General features: G+C 43.7%; 2 protein-coding genes across 3 annotated transcripts; one reads left to right on the top strand and one right to left on the bottom strand.

The window, feature by feature from the left end:
* Positions 1–153: 153 nt before the first annotated feature.
* slc5a10 (solute carrier family 5 member 10) lies at positions 154–20,617 on the top strand. 2 transcript variants are annotated; one of them, XM_085356840.1, is made up of 15 exons: positions 154–261; positions 349–420; positions 1,015–1,119; positions 1,609–1,668; positions 2,725–2,829; positions 2,945–3,050; positions 3,241–3,321; positions 3,422–3,627; positions 6,038–6,173; positions 16,140–16,247; positions 16,338–16,488; positions 16,570–16,738; positions 19,163–19,378; positions 19,888–19,969; positions 20,151–20,617. In XM_085356840.1, the coding sequence occupies exons 1-15, from the start codon at positions 154–156 to the stop codon at positions 20,345–20,347; spliced, it is 1,902 nt and encodes a 633-aa protein (XP_085212966.1). In that variant the 3' UTR covers positions 20,348–20,617. The 2 variants fall into 2 exon arrangements, with proteins under 2 accessions (XP_085212966.1, XP_085212965.1); XM_085356839.1 differs by having other exon boundaries at positions 19,888–19,981.
* On the bottom strand, positions 4,900–14,163 carry sack1gb (scaffolding CK1 anchoring protein Gb). The gene is made up of 6 exons (XM_085356838.1): positions 13,862–14,163; positions 12,819–13,757; positions 11,192–11,359; positions 10,154–10,278; positions 7,564–8,950; positions 4,900–5,809 (listed from the first exon to the last, which is right to left on the bottom strand). Exons 2-6 carry the CDS (start codon positions 13,308–13,310, stop codon positions 5,438–5,440), a joined length of 2,544 nt encoding a protein of 847 aa, XP_085212964.1. The 5' UTR covers positions 13,311–13,757; positions 13,862–14,163; the 3' UTR covers positions 4,900–5,437.
* Positions 20,618–21,055: the final 438 nt, after the last annotated feature.

Raw genomic sequence — 21,055 nt, 5'->3', positions numbered from 1 at the left:
GGCAAGGATTTGCAGATTTTTAGGGTGTGTATCATCTTCTTCTCGAGTTTATGGTGTTTGCAAAGTTCCAGCGTCAGATGAGAATCTAATCGCAGAGGCGGACAGGTGTGTGTGGCCGCAGGGAACCTTTCGACAGTGCCGCGAACGCTCAGGATGTCTAACTCCACCATCAGCTTCTACGCCCTGTCGCAGTCTTTCAGCTTCTCAGACATCATTGTCATTGCGACCTACTTTCTTCTCAACCTCGCTGTTGGCATCTGGGTAAGAATCGAGAGGCGTGAATGAATTTGTGCCGTTCTACTAATTCAGCTCGTTTTGGATGTTTGTGCAAATCAGTTTGTGTGTCAGTCCTCATGCAGGGTGAGCAGAAACACACTGAGTGGATATTTCTTGGCTGGGAGGGACATGGCCTGGTGGCCGGTGAGTCCATCTGACATTAACTGTGGAAATAAAGCGTGACCTGCAATAAGTTGATTTTAGTTTTCACAGATGGTAAAAGTGATAGATGTAGGCTACACTGACTTTAGGAGATACACAACTTTCTGGGTAGATTTGTTCTGTGAATCAAGCATCAGTAAACAATTGTATGGTTCTTACAGGCACTTAAAAGGGTGGATTTTTTGTGTGTGGGGGTGGGGGGATAGAAAAATGTAGAAATCAATTCTCCTTGTTTTACTAAAATTCAGCCACCCCTTACAGCTAAAACTGTAAGGCCAAGCTGGGTTCTGAACTTAAGAGAGACTTGGTAGACTTATGCTTAACGGAAACTGTTTCTCATTAAGTAAATAACAATGTGATGATAAACACTGACGTCAATGAGGCTACATGAGAAATGAAAGAAGACAAATGCTACAGTTGCAGGTTTAAAAAAAGAAAAGTTTTGAACCCTCTGAGAAGATTTTCCATCATTTTGAGCACAAGCATCAAGTCCACAAACTCTGCATGTAGGTCAGGTGTTTGCAGCAGAGTATTTCTGCAGTAAAACCTCCAGACCTTTTCTTCTGTCTTGCACAGATTGGATCGTCTCTCTTTGCCAGTTCAGAGGGCTCGGGTCTGTTCATCGGTCTGGCGGGGACGGGAGCTGCCGGAGGCATCGCTGTCACCGGCTTTGAATGGAATGTGAGAAACACAAAACCGCAGTCAGAGAAACATGCGTGCTCATCAAAACAATACGAGATGCTGTTTTGTTGTATCTGTTAATGGTGATTAAATGCATTGTGGCATGGAATGAAGCAGAACAAGCCTGCTAATCCTTCAACAACTTCTCTCTTTTGTGGTGTGCTGACTAGACAAAAGGAGGGGGGGGGGGGGGGGGGGGGGGGGGGCATATGACATTTGCAGCTAAATAAAAATAACATCAGTTGCAATTACCTGCTTTACAACAGAAAGTTTACCTAATATGAACATGGCTGTCTAGACCACAAAAGTTTGTCATTTCAATGTCTTCCTCTCTTCAGCTGTAACAGGCAGCTTACAGCAGGGGGCAGCAGCAGCATAGCTGTCCTATGTGGACACAGAGCATGCGTCTTAAATAAAGAGACCTGTGAGCTGACTCTGGCGGATTTCTCATTAAACCCCTCTGTTTTCTATCTGACCCCTTCTCCCCAGGCCACCTATGTGTTGCTGGCTCTAGCCTGGGTATTTGTGCCTGTCTACATCTCCTCAGGGGTTGGTCGGCACACACAAACACACACATGCACACACACTCACACAGGTACCCATCTGCTTGTTCAGGCTGGTTCTGCAGGTACATTTTGGTGCCAGGAGGCTTTTCCCCAACAAGGATTCCCCCGCCTTGTAAATTCCCCAGAAGGGTGTTACTGCACAGCACTCACACACACACACACATCTTAGTACTCATTTTATTGTTTGTTGGCACATATATTTAAAAAAATAAAGTCATAAATACAGTTGTGAACGTACTAAACTTCTTCATAGTCGGTATCTTGAATCCATCCAGAGTTTTCTTAAGGAAATAGGTCACTGGACATAACTCGCATTTTTTTCCTCCCCTTTGGGTTATTTATCCAGCCACATCAGGGGTGTCAAACATAAGGTACAGGGACCAGAACCGGTCGGGAAAGATGGCCCACTGGACAGCTTTGGAAAATGTTATGGCGTGCATAGATTTTGACCTGTGAGCTGTGTTCTCATAAGTTTTACAACTTTTCCTACTGATCCCACAACCTTCCACAGAAATGTCTGTTTCTGCAGTAGTTAAAAAAAGACAGTATATGCATTTTTATAATTACAGTCTGGCCAATGAACTACCAGCACCTTTTCTGTAATTTGCACATTTATCACAGTTTCACTGGTCAGACCCACTGCAGATCAAAGTGATCTGTGTGTGGTCAGTGGTATAAATAGACTTTGACCTTATTGATCTACCCGTCCTTTTTTTGTACAAGTCACTTAGGGTTTTTTCCCCCCCGCACATCTTGTGATGCAATTTCACAGAAAAGGGAAGCTCGCAGCTGAGAGCAAACATCAGTAGTGTTTACTTCCTGTCACATGCACAAATGTTTTCTCCCAGACAGCTCACACTTTCTTCTACAGACTGATATTGCATTATCACTGAAAAATAATCAAAATGGCAATATGAGACTATCAGGCCATGAAGAAAAATATATAGATTTTGTAGCTTTTGGGATAAATTGTCTCTTAAAGTATGCCTCCTCCGTGTAGCTGTGGCACGCTGAAGATGTTGAACTGTCTTGTGTCCAGATCGTGACCATGCCAGAGTATCTGGGACGTCGCTTTGGAGGAGAGAGGATCAGAACCTACCTGGCTGTCCTCTCGCTGATGTTGTCCATCTTCACAAAGATTTCAGTATGACTATGTGGCACAAACACACCTACATACAACCCCATCTGACTGTACAAGTGTCTCAGATGTGAGTTCATTTGTTTGCCAACATCGCTGACTGGCATGTTTCTCTCACCAGACTGACCTGTACTCTGGAGCCTTGTTTGTTCAGGTGTGTCTTGGGTGGAACCTGTACCTGTCTACCGTCCTCATGCTGGTGGTCACTGCGCTCTACACCATTGCAGGTAGATATGAAAGTGCATTACAATTCGCGTTTTTTTGCTCTTTTAAAGAATTTCAACAATTCTGATGAACGTTAATTCTAATATTTTATTATGCAAACAGAAATCCCAGAGACAAACATATTGCATATTTTGGAACGTAAGACTCGGCACTTGTTTGTTTCTTTGCGCAAATAAAATCTCTGTTTTTCAGGTGGTCTCGCTGCTGTCATTTACACAGACACCCTCCAGACGTTTATCATGCTCGTTGGTGCAATTATCCTAACAGTTACTGGTATGTGCTGTTTCATAAACACAAAGTATTGCAGGGCCAATTTGCAGAATCAATATCAATCAATAATTGTTCAACAGCAGCAATAAATGTGCATCCACAGCTTTCAATAAGATTGGTGGCTACAGCCAGCTGGCCGAGCGGTACAGCAGAGCGATACCAAGTAAAATTATTCCCAACAGTACCTGCCACCTGCCACGGCAGGACGCCATGCACCTGTTCAGAGACGCCGTCACCGGAGACCTTCCCTGGCCCGGGATGACTCTGGGGCTCACCATACTGGCCACATGGTACTGGTGTACCGACCAGGTAAATCTGGAAGGACGAAATTCAAATACTCAAGGTGTGAGGATCGATCTATATACTGGTATTGGTATCAGATTGATACTTTATTTGTATCTTCTGAGTACAGAATTATTGCTTTTTTTAAGAATTTTTTTTTCACCTTTTTGTGTTGACTGACATTATTCAAGCAGGTGTTTTTGTTCCTCATAGATCCCTTGTGAGTTCCACAAAGAAGCATTTGTGAAATGCCATTGTCGTGTTTGCTGAGGAATTTTACATTCTTTTTGTTGTCTTTTTAGTCTTGGCGGGGCTGTCAAACACTTGTCATGAAGTCACTTCATGCTGTTTCCCAGTTGTGCTCAAAGATCTGCATTCTGAAGCACATTTCTTTTACAAACCTCAGTGTGTTTGGCTCTATTTATCCTTTCTAGCACGCTGACTAATCTCAAGATTGAGGCACTGAAAAGCACGTCTATACTAGGATGCTGCTGTCATGCTTCACTGTTCCCGCACTTCACCATAAGAAAAGCATTAGACAGGCGCTGAGCAGTGGAGACTGCAAGTTTTGTTTCAACGCACTGCCATGACCTCCACGTTTCTGCTGAATAACTAAATTATCAAGGTCTACACACATTGGAAAGGATGTTTCTGATGACAGTTTGGTCTGCCATAGCACAGGGTCTGAATACTTATAATACTAGTTTTTTAAAGAAATCTGAGAACGTGTTTATCTGCTTTAACTGTGGGTCATGGAGGACTTTGAAACTGGACTATGTTTGGAGAGCCACTCCAAGAAGCTGAATTCCATTCTGGTCAATATTAATTTGATCTCTTTATGAGCCACAACACTCCCAGTTTCTTATGCGGCACTTTGGAAACTAGACTTTGTTCCGCTAGTGTCACTGCATCCTCAAACCTCTGCAAAAAGAATAAAGGCTGGGCTCTGCCGTGTTGCCCAGATGCTGATTGCAAGCCAAACCTCAGCTCCAGGCTACAAAAATCCCTTCAGAAAGCAAGAAGCTACAATTATATTTTTCTGCAAACCAGGAAGCAAAAGCAAACATACCTAAAAATACCTCGGAGTGTTCATTCACAGTCATTTACCCTGGAATATTTCCTGATCAGCTGTCTGGGTTGTCAGGCGCTGTATGCTTGAGATAATATCTTTCATTTTTAGTAATGATATGCTTCCTTCAAATATTAAGATGTTTGTACAATACAGTGGCATTTTTAAATGAACTAATGCTTTATGTGAGCTAGTTGAAACAAAACAATGGGACAAATTTAACTGTCTTTTTATTTACAACATTACAACTTATGGTCCCATGTTTTTCACACATGTTCATACATCTGCAAAGGTAATCAGGGAAGTCTGCCAGTGATTTCAAAGCAACACCCTCTCACCATCAGCAACCAGTCCCCATGATATCAACACTAGAGCCTAGAGCCTGCCTGTCACAGATACACTGCACGGTGCGTGACATGGGTTGGCTGAAGAGAATCACAGCTGACCAAACACAGTACCATATCTTAAAAAAAAAAACAGATCACTCATAAATCAGTTGCAAGAGTGCATGCTATCTTGTTTTGCATGTTGTAAACACAAACACCTGATATGTTATTATCAGAGTTTATTTCCGCACAAACACGTCAGCAAACTTTCTTTTTGGTCAGTCACTCATTTGAAACCACCCAGAGATATCAGAGTAAAGCAGATCTTGTAAGCTTTGCGTCGCAGTTTCCAAACAAAAAGAGGATTAAAAACAAAACAAAAAAACAACACATCCCACAATGAAGCATTAATGTCCTCACGTTCCCTGACCGGCCCACAGATCTACCTGACAGGCTTATTATTCTGAGGTGCTTTCTTCTGCGGTGCTCCTCCTCGTGCTCTTAAGTGTTTAAAAGTGTTAATTTTTGAGAAAGAAACTCCAAGTAATCCCGTCTGGTTGGCTGGTGGCTGTGGTGACGTGTGGGCTTCCTTCTTGTAGCCGGGACTGTGTCGTCTCGGTGACCGCCCGGAGCGGGTCTCTACGCGCAGCTGGGCCGAGTCAGGCTGGAGCATTTGGCCCTGCCAGTAGCGGTAACCTCCTATCACTGGGCCAGCTGCTCGGGTGGGCCGATGATAACTTCCTGGTTTGGCGATAACTACTGTTGGTCCTCTCGCTCTTGCATCACGACCCGGAGATCTAGAGGTCTGAAACAACTAAGCAGAAAGAGCACAGAGAGGGAATTAAAACTCTAAATCCTCCATTATTCTCTAAGGAGTACCTCAGGGGTCAATTCTGGAGCCACTGCTATTCATTATCCATGTTTTTCTCTACTGTTAACAGGAAATGTTACTATTTATTATATTCATTTATATCTTATTACACCATATGTTACCTGATTATGTCTTATGGAAATATTTTTAAGCACCTTTCTGTGTGTTTAGGTTATCGTACAAAGGTCCCTATCTGCTAAGAACATGAGTCATGTGAAAGGAGCCTCCATCTTTGCCGCCTATCTAAAGATGTTGCCCTTTATCTTCATCGTCCTCCCTGGCATGATCAGTCGAGCTCTCTACCCCGGTGAGTGTACACGAGCGTGGGTGCTCAGTCGCTCATGCGCACAGACACGCAAATACCTTTTAAATTGGAGGGGAAAAATATGTCATGTAAGCATGTACCGCAAGCAGGTAGGGACTTGCTTTTGGTACCACTGATGAGACACACCTATTTTGACGTGGGTTACATAAATGTGTGCTTTTCCAGTAAGTGCTGCATACTTTTGGACAGCAATCACAATTTCTGGGAATTTCAGCAGTGGTTTTGTCAGTGATTACTCATTACGCATTAAAAACATTTAAAAGATTAAGCATTGTGTCATCTAGGGCAGAAACTTCCCTAATGGATTAAGCTGTTTTGTCTTTTCTTTTTCTTTTTTTAATTGAATGATTACGCGACTCATCAATATAGCCTGACACTGACATCTTTGTAAAAGAAGATATTCAATATAGATTATGCAGTAAAACAGTGTGTTCTTGTTTTTAAAAAGCTTAAAAATGTCACTTAAACTCTTGGCAACACTTTATAGAAACACAAATACATTTACTTACTGTTAAAAAATGAAAAGATAATAATTCATGTTTATTGTAAAGTGGTAAATTATGTTTATAAGGCTTCATTTTAAGTGGTAATAAATATTGAAAAGTGAAGCTATAAACATTATATGGATATCTGTCACAAAGCAGTTTGTATTGCTTGCTTTAAACCGTGCCTAAACAGGTGTGCGGGTTGGCAACAGAGTAAATCACAAGACCGGAGAGGAGAGAAGTGCACGTCCTGTTTCACTCACGGCTTAGTTTTGTTTTCATTGGCTGTTTGGTTTTCTTTTGGCACTAAGATCTACTTAAAAAATGAGATTTAAAAAAATAAAAGTTTGAGTCAAAATACACTCCTCTCTGAAAGACTACACCACAGGGTAACTGAGGTTTTAAACTGTGACTTCGAGAGGTTCTTCCTGAGCTTTCATATGTGACGAATGTGAAGTGAGTCCAGCAACAACACCTTGTGTGTACATCTGACAAAATGTGACTTGACACTATGAAAATGAGTAATGAACCTTCTATTACAAACTCACTAAAGCTTCATACTACTTGGTAATCATGAACAAATAGAACTTTTTTTTATATATACTGATGCATGGTTCGGGTGAAAGAGAGGGTCAGAAGGTCAGCGACTCGATCCCTGACTCCTCATGCTTGTATGCATTCTTGGGCAAGATAGTGAACCCCAAATGACCTCTAATGCATCCTTCTGTGTGTGTGTGTGTGTGTGTGTGTGTGTGTGTGTGTGTGTGTGTGTGTGTGTGTGTGTGTGTGTGTGCATGCATTGATAAAGTGCTGTATGGATGTGTGTGTGTGATTTCCCATTTTTTGATTATTTTAGCATCACTCGAGCAGTAATACCGAGTGCTCACCTGTCCTATGTGCCTGTGTGGGGAGAGGTGCTCCTGTCTGCGCAGCTGCTGTGATTGGCAGATGAGAGCAGCACTGTCCTCTGATTGGTTGGGCTCTCGCAAGTCCAGCATGCTCTGTGAGAAGCGGGCCATCATGTTGAAACCGTCTCCTTGGCGTTGTCCTTGGCCGGACCCTGTTGTCACTCCATTGGTTAGCTGGTTATTGGGCTCTGGCTGCGCGCAATCGTAAAACTCCTCATCCGATGCTGTGGAGTTACTCGAGGGTTCGTCATTGACCGCTCGGTCACAGTTGACCTTGGTGCTGTCTTGGCTGTCATTATCGTTGCTCCCAGAGTCCTGGTCATTGTCCTTTGACGTTAAGCGGCCACGTATCAGGGTCACCTCTTTCTGGGGTCTCTTTTTCTTAAATGAGCCTTCTAGACTCTCCAGCTGGTCCATTTTTACCAGAGTGACCTGCGCTTCACCAGGTTTCTCTGAGGAGGCAGGTTCTATGAGCAGCTGCAGGGTGCGGCGTTTAGGAACAGGAGGTGCTACAGGTTGTGTCTGTGGAGGTTCTGCAGCATTTTCTGTTGGCTGTGAATCAGCAGTAACACTAGGTGGTGAAGTGGAAGTCTGTGCAGCTGGTGTGTGTGCATCCTGTGCTGGGGGTGTGTTGGGCTGTTTAGGGGAATCAGTTTGGTCTGTGTTGGGAGCTGCGGGGGATGGGAGCTGTTTGTTAGTTGGACTCACAGGAGTCGAAGGCTTCAGGCTTGTATTTGCAGAGGGGGTGTCAGCTGATCCTGCAGCTTTTGCAGGATGTGAAGCAGGCTGCTCAGTCTGTGCTGGCTGTGAAAATGGTGAGCTGAAGCGTATAGCCTGACTAACCTCAAACCTCTCCGACCTCTGCAAGTGAACCTGATTGGCCCGCTTATCATCCCTGATGTTGATAAAGCCAATCACGTCACTTGGTGGGTCTGGCTCAGGCCAGGTGGGCAGGTACGGAATCAGGTATGCTTTCTCCAGATTGGCTAATCCTGGATGTATGGGTGGCTCTTCAATAACGCCCTTCAGCCGTGCTTTCATCATCTTTAGCCCAGTGGGATTCTGGGAGTTTGAGTTCTTGTTGCTGGAGTTCTGGTCAGATGAAGTGGGACTTATGTGGGTCCCCGTGGTGACAAGAGCGTATTTGGGGTTGATGAGCTTCCTGGCAACAGAAGCCGGCACAGGTGCAGGAGCCGCCTGAGGGAGAGGGTCAGGTACCGGCTCGTCTGTCATAGGAACCTTGTTGAGTGACACGCCTCTGGACGTGAGGTAAAGCTCCCGAAACTGGAGGTCAAAGGTCTCCACTGCCTGTCCTGTGATCACAGTGATGAGGTTACGGTCCAAACGAGACGAGGACCAGGTAAAACTGGAAAAACACAGAAATGGAGAGAAGTCTCAGAAGGGACTTCAATGTTTTCTTTGCACATTTTTTTTCCTACCAGCTCTATTCCGGTCCTGTTTATCACATCTAAACTCCTTCTTCCAAGTCACAGCTCCCACTGAGAAAACAGAAATCTGAGATTATAATAGTTTAATCATTATAACACGCTTTTGTACTCTGATGTAATGCACCACATTTTGGTCTTTGATCACATTTGATCCTCAAATTCCTTCTAACAGATCCAGTCTCACATTACACCGACATTTCAGTAAAGAAGCAACTATAAATGACAGTAAACGGTAAGGATAACACACCTAATTTTCAAAATTTGCTTTGGCCGCTAACAAAACCGTATTGTGACTGTTATGACATGTAACTGCTGGCTCCAAAGCAAAACAAGCAGAGCAATGGACTTTAATATACTTCCCTTACACTCCGTCAACATCTTTAGCCTGACACTGAGTCTGCATTTACTCTGTAATTTCAGCTGGGGAGGGGAATCAATTTTCCCCAACAAATCAGTCTGAATCAAACTATTTTAAGCCAACACTGATCCGCTTGTTTCTCAAAACACAATTCACTAGCCATGCCTCACAATGCATAACAACAAGCTGACAGTAAAAAAACCCCATTCGATTCATGTCACACTTCCGGAGGAATCAGGCACCTGGATCAAGTGGATTCAGAGGTCAGGACCCTGACAGGTGAGAAACCACGATAACCATCAATAATGAGAAAAGCTGGGGTACAGTGGCTTTAAGCAGTTGTCCACATTGATGCTACGCTTTTTGTGTTATCTTAGCAAACACAGAACAGCAATCACTCTCCGTGTAGCTCTGTTTAGCTCTTCACCACAAATGGTGGTCAAAGGCTCCAGCATGTTCACCAGTTAGTTACTAGCTCTGTGTGTCTTGTATGGAATGCATGTGTATGACTGATTTATTAAGGCCATTTCCTGCAAGCAGCTGCATGCTGCAGCAGGAAGGACTGGGTAAGACTAAACCAGACCAGTAAACCTGCAGGTCAGAAAACCAAAACAGCGAGCTGAAAGGCTCTAAAGCCCTCCACAGAGGTCATGGGAAATGCACGGATGCCTGTTTATTTTTGAGTGGAAAAGGTCATGCAATTAACGGCTAATTTAAAATATGTAATTGTGCAGATTTAGAGACACAAATGAACGCTGCTCACCTGTAGGAGCCAGAGATGGCTCTGTCTCCATCTACCAGAAGAAACTTCTGGCTCAGAGATCCACGCACCTTCTGTGCCGATCGCGTAAAGAACTCCACGCCTCCACAACAGCGTACGCGCAGGTTCTGCACATGCACACATACATAAAGGGTTAGTGCTTGGTAACCAAAGCCTCTAGAGGGTTTAGTGCTGATGGATGGAAAGGTTTCAGTGAACAAAGGGCAAAATAGAGGAAACAAGAGAATGGAGAGGCAGAAGAGAATGCGTTTCCTTGTTACTCAAGAGCCGGTGCTCAGCTTTAATACCTCCATAGTCTCCCACTGGGTGCCTCTACAGGTTAGAGCATAGACTTTCTATCTACGTACGTGCATGCCTGTTTGACACACCCTGTGGTGTTTGTGTTCGGCTCTGTGATAAGGGTGTGGTTGACAGGCTGAGCGTTACCTCGTAAGTAAACGCTGTGTGTGAAATCTCACAGGGGACATTAACAACGGGAGTGATGGCGCTCACAATAACGGAAGAGATGTCAGATAAAAAAGAGACTGGCAATGCGGTAAATGCCGTGAGGAAGGAATAAGGAGAAGCGAAAGGAAAACATGTTACAGAAAGTAAAAAGTCTGTGTGGTTTTATTGCCTGCAGCATAGACAGGAATTTAACTGCCGTCGTTCTGGCCTCCAGTCCAAAAAAAAATCCCACGTGAAACTCTTAAGTATTTTCTGTTACTGTCTAGACCAGTTCAACTCAACTTAAGAGAGCCAGAGAATAACAAAGAAAACCAAGCTATTGCAAACTAGCTGCAGCATGCACCTCACAAATACCCGCAGGCACAAACCTGGCAACCTACATCAATCATGGGCCGCCCAAAAATGTTCCTTTGTATAGTGACAATATAATTTCAAAAAGGTGTCTTTAATAACAGATGTTTTTTCCAATCCTCCCCCTCCCCATTACTGTATACTTATTGGGCGTACCCTTCTTTATAACTAGCCCAGCAAAACATCATCCATGCGTGCATGCATGTGACTGGCAATACAAACCTTTAGGTGTCCACGGTGCATATCAGCTCTGCCACACATGGAAAGAAAGCAGGGCACCGCAGCCATGTCGATGATTATGTACACAGGAATCTTGCGTTTGTAGGCCGCATCCATCAGGTCTCGAAAGATATCCACATCTGTAAACACATCCATCACCACAGCTATCACCTAAAAAAAAACAAAAAAAAAAACAGCACACATACACATAGAGGAAAACCACAAATGTTAGTTTTAGTGCTTCCTGGTCTCTGAGGGTGGGTTCTATTTCAGCTGCTTTTATCAGCGATATTCAATCCCCAAAGGAAGCTGGGAACACAAGAAATTTGAGCATAATATTCCTGTAGTTTAGAGCCTGTTAGGAACAGAGGCTGTTTTTTGGCAGAGAGGTGATAAAATGTGGGTGGACAGTATGTGCTGCGCAACGCTGCAACAGTAGAGACAGGCGGCTCTCTTTATGTGATCCAGCTTAAAGATTACGTTTAAAGCAGCAGCATTAGGTAGACTTTGGAAAATGATGATAAGTCTTGAAATTTTTCATGTTTTTTGTATTACGTTTATTGTGAAAATACATGTGCATTGAAAACCAGCCTTTCTCTTTGACACTAAGTCTGATTCATTTAAGCCTCAATGTTTCTTTTGTCGCTCAGGTGCAAAGCTGGACTACTGCATGAACATGTACCAGCATTTATGGATGTGACAGGAAGACTGCTGGCATGTGACAAATTCAGTGATGTCAGGGCATTTCCCCCCCCCCACTTTTTTCTGTTCTCGTGTCAAGACAGGACTTGTTTTATTTAAACTATAATGAAGGGAAGCGGGTTTCTGAGACGGGTCTGTGGCAAATTATGAAATGAAGACAGAAAGGTGAACTGAACTTGGAACATGTCCAAAAAAGTCAGGCTAACATAATGTGCTGTGCTCTGCATCATAGGTGGCAACAGACAAATATTAATAACAAGATAAAACGATCATGCAAACAGCAACAGCCAACAAATAAATAGATTGATAGAAGAGTTATTGTCATTAACAATTAATCTTAATTGCCAAAGTGTTTTTCAGATGAGGCACAACAGTAATTTCCTGTCAGACCACTAACTGATTACTCGCCTAATCATTTTAACGCCAAGCAAAATCATTTTTATTAAGTGCACAAAGTGATTTTTCTTCTTTGCTTTAATGTGATGGTGAAGCATTGTTTTGAAACTTGCGGGTTTGTGGCAGTGAACTTCTTTATACATTCACTGACTGGAGAAATATTGAAAACAATTATTCACTGTGGTGCATTCACTGACAGCACAGAAAATGCACTCCAGTTTTTGATGAGTTGTTAATGCGGTTTCCTGTTGCTGCGTTGACTCAGTGCTGTGGTGCGTTTCAGGTCTCTGTATTATGCTGCTCGTCATGAATTTGTACTCAGCTAAGATGTGTTTTGTCCCCCACATTTTGGCTACATGAATGGAGGAGTCAAATAAAAACACCTTGCGATAAAATCCAAGCATCAAATCGCGAATATTAACATAATTCAACATAAAGTGGTGAAAAGACAATAAGCTGGTTAATTCTCGTCACTGTGAAGCGTTTCTGTTTTGGTGGAGAACCTCTAAACTCCATCTTCTTCTCTGCCTACCTTCTGGGCTGACGCAATGCTCTTCCGCACCACTTCCTTGATGTGCGTGTGCCCCTCGGTTGGAGGCTGTGTGTGCACGGTCACGCGCGTGACCCCTCGGTATGAGATGGCCTCGGGCCAGCCTAGGTCCAGCTCTGCCACGGAGCCCTCAGACCGGTCCGGCCAGTACTCGAGAGACACCTCATCGTCTCCGGTCTCTTCCCAGGGCCCCGGAGTTGTGTTTCCTGGCCCTGGCGTCCCGGGTTTCTGGAGATGCTCGTAGCCGGGCCTGTATGCTTCCGCCGTGTGTACAATCCGCTCCAACTCCGGTTCCGAGAGGAACTCCCGGACGCCATGCTTGCTGATGTATTCCGTGAACGCGTCGCGGCCCTCGACGATGAGTGCCTCGAGGGCCAGCCGTTGGTCCTCGCTGTAGAAAAACTCCGGTTTGCTCTCGCTCACGCGCCAGTTGACGTGGTGATCGTCTAGACACTGGACCTGAGATAGCGCCATGACCCCCAGTAAACCCGCCGGTCAGTAAATAGTTAAACACTGAAACCACTCTGACCCACTTTCCACTCGTCCGTCCGGGGGTTCAAACATGGAAGAAGTGCGATCTGTCATTACGGTCCATTTCGGGTCCGCGTGACCGGAGACAAACCAGACCAGTGGCAGATATTTTCATCTGAGGCAAATAAACCGCTATCAGTTCCTCAACCCGGGCAGGCTCCAGCTCAGCCCTGCTCTCGGGTTACAGATATCTCTCTCTCTCTCAGGTGTGGTTGGAACAAAGCCCCCCTCCTCCACGCCCAGCGCCACGCCTTACACCTGACAGGAGCCGGAAAACTGCGGAAAGCTGCGGCCCGGCTCGGCTGCTTCTCCAGCCTCGGGGCCCGGCAGACACGGAGAGAGACGAGCAGCTGTCTGGGTGGATGAGTGTGTGTCTGCCAGTGAGTCAGTCTAAAGCGGAACAGGCAGTCGACACAAAGAAAGAAGTCATTAGTCCTTCGGTAAAACTTTTAAACTGTGTGTGACTCAGTCTGACTGAGGCGCTGACGACTCACTTTTCCACTTTTTCTTTTTTTTTTGTTGTGTCGGAGCGCGAGCCTGAAGCCAGAGGTGTACAGATGTTCAAAGAAAGGAAACTTCCCGGAAAGAACACAAAGCAGTCTTCGCTAACGTGGCGGTACCGAGCCTCTTTACTTTAAAGTGTCGCTGCAGTCACACGAAGTTCGTCCAGGTCCAGCAGACTGTGTGGCGGAGCCGCCGGCGAGTGTCTGACCCTGGAATCCGGCAACGGAAGCTCGGTGTCCGGGGGCAGAGAGGCGGAGTGTCCGGTAGTTGGTTAGGAAAGAGAGGCATTAAACTCCACCCTCCTGCCAGCACACAGGGGGAAATCTTGTTCTTCACCCCAAATTAGAACCCTTACGAAAGCCCGTGGAGCTAACCCAAGAGGCTATAACAAGTTATACAATATATGATTTTATTATTTGTGTGTGTGTGTATATATATATATATATATATATATATATATATATATATATATATATATATATATATATATATATATATATATAAAACGTGACTACTCTGTTTAAGCTTATACTTTCACTATTCATTCATTTAAATGAACCTAAAAGTTAATAGTTATTCTACTGTTATATCAGTGCAGGCTTTTTCCCCGGTTTCCTGTGATTGCTGCTTATCCACGGGTCTCTGAAAGGTAACGCTGAAAAACAATAGCTTTATCAGGGTTAATATATAACATTAGCCAGATAGAGAATCAAATAGGTCACCCTTTTTGCGCTTTTTAACATGTAGCAGACTTGTGAAAATGAAATGTGTCTCAGGTCTCCTGGATGTTTCAGCTGAGCTGTGGGTGGTGATTTGGGAAAAATTATTGAGTAGCTTTGATGAAAGACTCCAGTCTTACTGGAGCCAATGAAGCTGGAGCGTGTGTAGCTATGTAGTGTGTGATTATGCATATACATGTTAAAGTTTGTGGCTTTAATATATTCCTTTCCTCATTCTCGTCTCACAAGGCTACACAACAAGTATCCAACATTTGGTCATGATGCCTCTGAGCCAACTCAGCTGTTTGTGCAAACACTTTTCCCACAGATAGTGTTTCCTAGTTCCTAGCTGCACAATGGATGGTAACTCGAAAAGGATTTTATTTTTTTTTACTGAACAGGCAATACATTTGAACCCATCTAGCTCAGACTGACCCTTTGAAGTACCTGGAAAGAGTCATTCCAGGAAAACTCAATCAGTGCCGTCCACCTGACCCAGAATCAGTTGTTTGTTAGATTTCTTTTAACAATAACAAATTGTCCATATTTAATAAAGCCATGCCAAGTGTAACCTTCTGTTTAACTTTATAAGTATAAATACAGGAGCTAGACACATGAAACTTTCACGGCTGAAAACTACGTTTAAATTCTGTTTTAAAAAATCGATTTTACATTGACCTCAAATGCCACAGTCTGAAGCCATGATCTAATTTTTCTATAAACAGGTTTGAGCGTGAACATCATGGGACGCAATTTTAATAGAGAAACTCCACCAGTTTAACATCAGTGACATAAGTTGACAGAAACCTTATTTGTGCATGGATGTTGTATCTTTTTTCTGATAGTTCACTGGAGAAAACTTTTAAAAAGTCCAAGGGTCATATCAACATATGGAACAAAGTATTGGTTTTATCTACAGTTTGACCCCAGCCACATCTTCTACTCATGATTTCTACTAAATAACTTTGTCATTTATTAAGTTAAATTGGTTTATGGCTATGAAATGAAGAAACAACATTCACATGCTCCATGTACAGGAGCTTGGACACATTACACTGATCAAACGGCTTTAGACCCAGATTTTGACAGTGCCCTGGATCACAGAGGGTCTCAGGATCAGTGCATGCTATGAGAATGAGACAGCTGGATGGGCAATGCATCAACCACAAGGGTCACAGCGATTAGATGTGTCCGCTCTAAACTTCGGTAAGGTGAGTAAAGGGACATGCCATCTTATGTCACAAAGAAATTTGTCATCAGCTAAACAGGTAACGAAGCAGCAAATTGCAAAGCAAACCAGTGGTGTTCAGGGTGGTTAAAGAGGTAGAGCAGTGGATACTAGCTGGCTACTCCAGTGTGACTGTGAATGAGGGTTGTAGGTAGTTGGAACAGACACATTTGAATGCTTTCACATGGAACAACCCTGAATCTGCCCTTTAGTACCTTTCGTGGGACTTAAAGGGAACAAACTTGAATTCTGGATGAGAGGAAAAGTCACCTTCACCTTCCACTCATGCACACAACTTTTGACTATGCCTCCATGTTTCAGACTCTGTAGGCTGTGTGGATCCAGAGGAGTGTGTGCGAGTGTGTGGAGCTGAGGTTGGATGCTCCAACATTGCTTTCCCCAAACTGGTCATTGAACTCATGCCAAGCGGTGAGAATGTGTTTTTTTTCCCAAGCAGCCACACAACACTTTTCAGGTGTTTTCACCTGCATCTGAGTGTCTGCGTATGCATTTTTGCAGGCCTGCGGGGACTTATGATAGCTGTGATGATGGCCGCTCTGATGTCTTCGCTGACGTCCATCTTCAACAGCAGCTCCACGCTCTTTACCATGGACATCTGGAAGAAGCACCGGCCACGAGCCTCTGAGAGAGAGCTGCTGCTGGTTGGCAGGTGTGGCACTCATGTGTGAATGAGCTGGAGGTTGATTCATAAAGAAAAGAGACGCGCTGACACAGTTTGCCTTTGCCCCAGGATTGTGACCGTGATTTTGGTGGTGGTGAGCGTGGTCTGGATCCCCATCCTCCAGTCAGCCAACAGCGGGCAGCTGTACGTTTACATCCAGTCGGTGACGAGCTACCTCGCTCCACCCGTCACTGCTGTTTTCACTCTGGCCATCTTCTGGAAGAGGACCAATGAGCAGGTAGCACACTGACAATCAATATAATAAAGTTACAGCTGCAACTCAAAATTACTATTTTGTCTTTCATTCATGATTTTTCTGTGACATGATGAAAATAGCAAAAATCACAGCGGTTCAATTACATCATGATGTAGTTAAAAAAGCTATTTTATTCCAAACACACTTACAACACAGAAAGAAAAGACATCTGTAAGTTGTTGTTACACACTGAAGGAAGCTTAACCCTCCATCCCGGATACCTGCCCTCAGAACATTCTGGACTTTTGAGGTTTTCCCCTGTTTGCTCTGTTTGTCCTTTCACTTACACCGTAACGGCTGCATAGTTTTATTAGCCTCAAATGGGATCAAGCTGTGTGCAGCTCTCTCACACACACACACATGCCCACAGAGTGCTTGGTGTGGTGTCCCTTGTGTGTGAGCTCAAAGCTGTGTGTATCAGTAATTCACTTCATGAAGTGTATTGTTTATTGCTTCCTCTAGAGGAGCCGGAGTTCTCACTTTAAACAATAAAAGTCATTGGTGATCTTTGATAACAGACTGTGAGCGACAGAGGCCTGCTGTGACTGTCACAATTAAAACCTGCAGAATGAAGTGCAGAGGAGATGAGAAGGAAAGCGATATTGGGTTAAATCTGATATCATACGTGTTCAAGCGTCGATCGCCAGCAAGTAAAGACCAGTCCTCTGGATATTCACGATCCCTGTTTTAATAGAGCACGTCCTGGGTGTGTCTGCTCTCGCTGCTGGCACGTTGTCCACAGACTGAAAGAAAGAGCATTTTCTCAGGTTTTTCTAATGAACAGGATTTCCCTTCCCTCTTACTGTGAATACTACTTCCCCTCCAGCTCAGTTAAGCTGCACAGAATCTACTTTAGAGGATTTTTATTATTTTGTGTTTGCAGTGAAATCGCCTGGGGTTACAACATGAGCTGGCAATCACCAAGCAAACACACATTTGGTGATTTGCAGGTCAAAGGACATCTCTGTTACGTAAAAGAAAATCTTATCCACGTCGGCTCACTTCGTTGGCCAAGGCTCAAATATCTCAATAGCTTCTTTAAGTTTTCCTCTGGCATCATAATCAGGCAAAACATGGATTAGAAGAGCACTTTAGGTTAGTCGCCAGCATTGATTTAGGCTCTTCAGTTTTGTTTGCTACTAACATTACACTACAGTGATAATAAATACTGTTGGCCATCAGTGCTACCCCTCAAACTAATAGCAGGTGCGCCAATTTGAAAATCCTAGGTGAAAATCCTTCTTGAAATATCCCATACGTCACCTTGTTCTCAAGTTATTGCATACACGAACTTGTGTGTCCACACCACCCGCCTGCCCACCCAACACTCCCAGTAGGGTGATGACCATTCCAGATTGGCCTTTTTTTAGCCAAAGGGTAAAAATGTGGCAGAAAAAGTTTGTTAAATGACCTCAGTCTCTGAAACATTTAATCCCAAAAGTGAGCCTATTAATAAACTGTAGAGATAAAAGTACTTGGCCACCTGAAGGAGCTGCTCAGACATGGAAACCCATGCCATGAAGCATGAATCCTTAGACCAAACCAGTGTTTGTAAAGGCAGACTGCCTTTACAAACACTGTGGCAATGGGACTCAAAACACCTGAATTCAAGGATTAAGAGGCGTGTCCCAATACTTTTGTCCATATAGTGTCTCATATGGTGTCTCTGTTTCTTTTCTATGTTACCATTTCACTTTAGACCTATTAAAAGGTTGTTATAAAAGGTGAACTACATGGTTACACAAAAGCTGTGAGCTTTGTATGTTTGGATAAACACAATAAAAATATAAATGATATTGAATCACGGGGTCAAAGGACACACATTACAGCACGGGATGAGTCACACGCTGAGCAGAATGACACTGTAGATTGCAAACAATCGAAAGTGTTTGCACAGGAACACAATGTGTGTTGTGTTCAAAGCTGGGCAGTGAATTAAGCTCATAAAAATGTCAGCTAACCTTGTAATTACTAACACAATATCTGGATCCTAGTTAGTATCTGTGCATGTTACATTATAGGAACTGTACATGTGAGGTATGTCTAAAAAATAAGAACAGGTGGAATGAAAATAAAGGAAAAATAAGATCAGATATGTTCTCTGTGTGTGGCTACAAGGCAGTTATTTTCAAACTGCACAGATCACATTCTTCACTGAAGGCTGAAGGAGTCGGAGAGTGATCTGTGCCTCTCTGCGTGTTTGTGTGTATTAACAGTAAGTGAGAAGTGAGTGATGTGACGATGACAAATTATATCTCTGGGAAAGTGATGACATTAGCTGAACGCACCCATGTGTGGTTCACAGTTGCCTCGGGAATGAGACACATGCTTCCTGTCCAATTAAATTCAGCTACTCGGCTCAGAAAGGCATGTAATCCAATCTAGGTGTATTTGTGTGATTTTTAGGGCGCCTTCTGGGGTCTGATGGTGGGTTTGGTGGTCGGCGTGTGCAGGATGGTGCTGGAGTTTGCCTTCCCTCCTTCCAGATGTGGCGTTGAGGATTCGGCACCTGCGGTGCTACGTGGTGTCCACTACCTCCACTTCGCCATTCTGCTCTGTGGGCTCACGGCAATTGTGGTTGCCGTTGTATCACTGCTTACACCACCGCCCACTCACGAACAGGTGTGCACACATGGATACAATAAATAACACGACTATGAGGGAAGTAAGCTTAATCAAGTATGGTCTGTGTCTGGTGGGGAAAACACTCTGTCACTACAGAGAATTAAACAGACTTGCACTCATCTATAACATAGAGTCTGCACTGGGGTTGCTTTAGGAAGGGCGTCCGCTGTTATACTCAGCCAAAACAAACAGGCAGAGCATGCTGTGATGATCTCTCATAAAAAGGGGGCAATTGAAAGCAGCTTTTATCTCTAGCATCAGATAATCGTGCCTATCTGCATCGTCCCTTGTTTACAGCTTGTGATAGCACGTTATACGCACTATAAATGCACATGCAATAAAGATCTTATACATTTTTGCAAAAAATAGCAAGTGGGGGTAACTTTTGAAATGTTAAAGTCAGGGTGTTGTCAGGGTCACCTCATGTCAAAATGGCAGTAGAGTTTTACCTGGTTGATAGTGAATAAATGAAACTTTCTTGGTTTTGCTTCTTCGATTTTTCCCAGGTGTGTAACCTGACCTGGTGGACAATAACTGAAGAGCCAAAAAGAGACATTCCTCTGCAAAAAGTGTCCTCCATCAGCCACCGTAGCTCCCAGGGTAAGTTTGTCAGCAGTCACGGGGAATAACCAGCTATCATGTGAAAAACAAGTCATTCTCACACACACACACTGCTCCTGTTTTTGAGTAACTTACTGTGTCCGCTCTGTGTGTGTGTGTGTGTGTGTGTGTGTGTGTGTGTGTGTGTGTGTGTGTGTGTGTGTTGCAGACTCTGAACCAACACGGCGGGTGACGACATGTGGTCAGAGGGCAGGACTGTGTATCTCAGCAGTACGGAGATCAGAGGAGACTCCAGCTCCCAGAGTCCCCAGCATTCGAGAGAGCGTGTTGTGGTCGAGGTTCTGCTGTTTCAACGCTCTCCTGCTGGTCAGCATTAACATTTTTCTCTATGCATACTTTGCCTGAGGTGAGGTCAGATTTAACATCTGGCCTCAGCTGAACTGTAGTCCCTCCAACACGAGCTGGAAAGTGATCCCTCTAGATCCAAGAATGTGAAGAAACAAACAGGTTTTTGCTCAGATTTCACTCGAATCATTAAGACATCGACTGACAGTGTAAAGCCGGTAGATGCCGGTGGACAGCACAGCACACATATCTATTAAAACAGTTACATTTAGATAATAATGGAAATAAAATGTTGAAGTGTGTGGATTATAACAAACCAACAATAAATAAAAGGACATCAAATATCACCTTTAATTTAAAGCTTCACAATATGCAGTGAGAGCACATCAGTGTGGTTCAGGCTCTGCATGTGACATAATATTGTTGCCTAGAAACGACATGCTCAGTGTTGATTATTTAGTTATGTTTAGAGCTTTGTGTGAATGTTTGCACTAAATGTTCTTTTGATTTAAAATTTTATTTACATGATTTATGAATTTTAATCAGAACTTCTCACACATGACCTAAAGCTGTTATATTGAAGTCTTTACCAATGGAAGCAATGGAACAGTGAGTGTAGCTCCAAATGCATCCCAATGAGAAACAATGAGAAATTTCATGTTCATTTTATCAGTAGTAATATTTCCATGTGGTCCTGTAATCTTTTTTTCCAGGTGATATCAAAACTGAACTGAATGATGTGTGCATAAAAAGATAAAAAAACGGAAG

Source organism: Diplotaxodon limnothrissa, linkage group LG6 (assembly GCF_057381915.1).
Source record: "Diplotaxodon limnothrissa isolate DT_005_m linkage group LG6, D_limnothrissa_male_GT1.1, whole genome shotgun sequence".
NCBI lineage: Eukaryota > Metazoa > Chordata > Actinopteri > Cichliformes > Cichlidae > Diplotaxodon > Diplotaxodon limnothrissa.
The sequence above is the reverse complement of the archived record's forward strand: the minus strand, read 5'-3'. Positions and strand labels throughout refer to the sequence as shown.

Excerpts from the sequence above, each read along its gene's own strand:
- sack1gb (XM_085356838.1), bottom strand. The coding sequence starts at position 13,310 with ATGGCGCTATCTCAGGTCCAGTGTCTAGACGATCACCACGTCAACTGG. Across the intron at positions 11,360-12,818 it reads GCATTGCGTCAGCCCAGAAG|GTGATAGCTGTGGTGATGGA; the intron begins GTAGGCAGAGAA and ends GTTTTTTTTTAG. Across the intron at positions 8,951-10,153 it reads GCCATCTCTGGCTCCTACAG|TTTTACCTGGTCCTCGTCTC; the intron begins GTGAGCAGCGTT and ends GTGTTTTTCCAG.
- slc5a10 (XM_085356839.1), top strand. The coding sequence starts at position 154 with ATGTCTAACTCCACCATCAGCTTCTACGCCCTGTCGCAGTCTTTCAGC. Across the intron at positions 1,120-1,608 it reads TCACCGGCTTTGAATGGAAT|GCCACCTATGTGTTGCTGGC; the intron begins GTGAGAAACACA and ends CCTTCTCCCCAG. Across the intron at positions 3,628-6,037 it reads GGTACTGGTGTACCGACCAG|GTTATCGTACAAAGGTCCCT; the intron begins GTAAATCTGGAA and ends CTGTGTGTTTAG.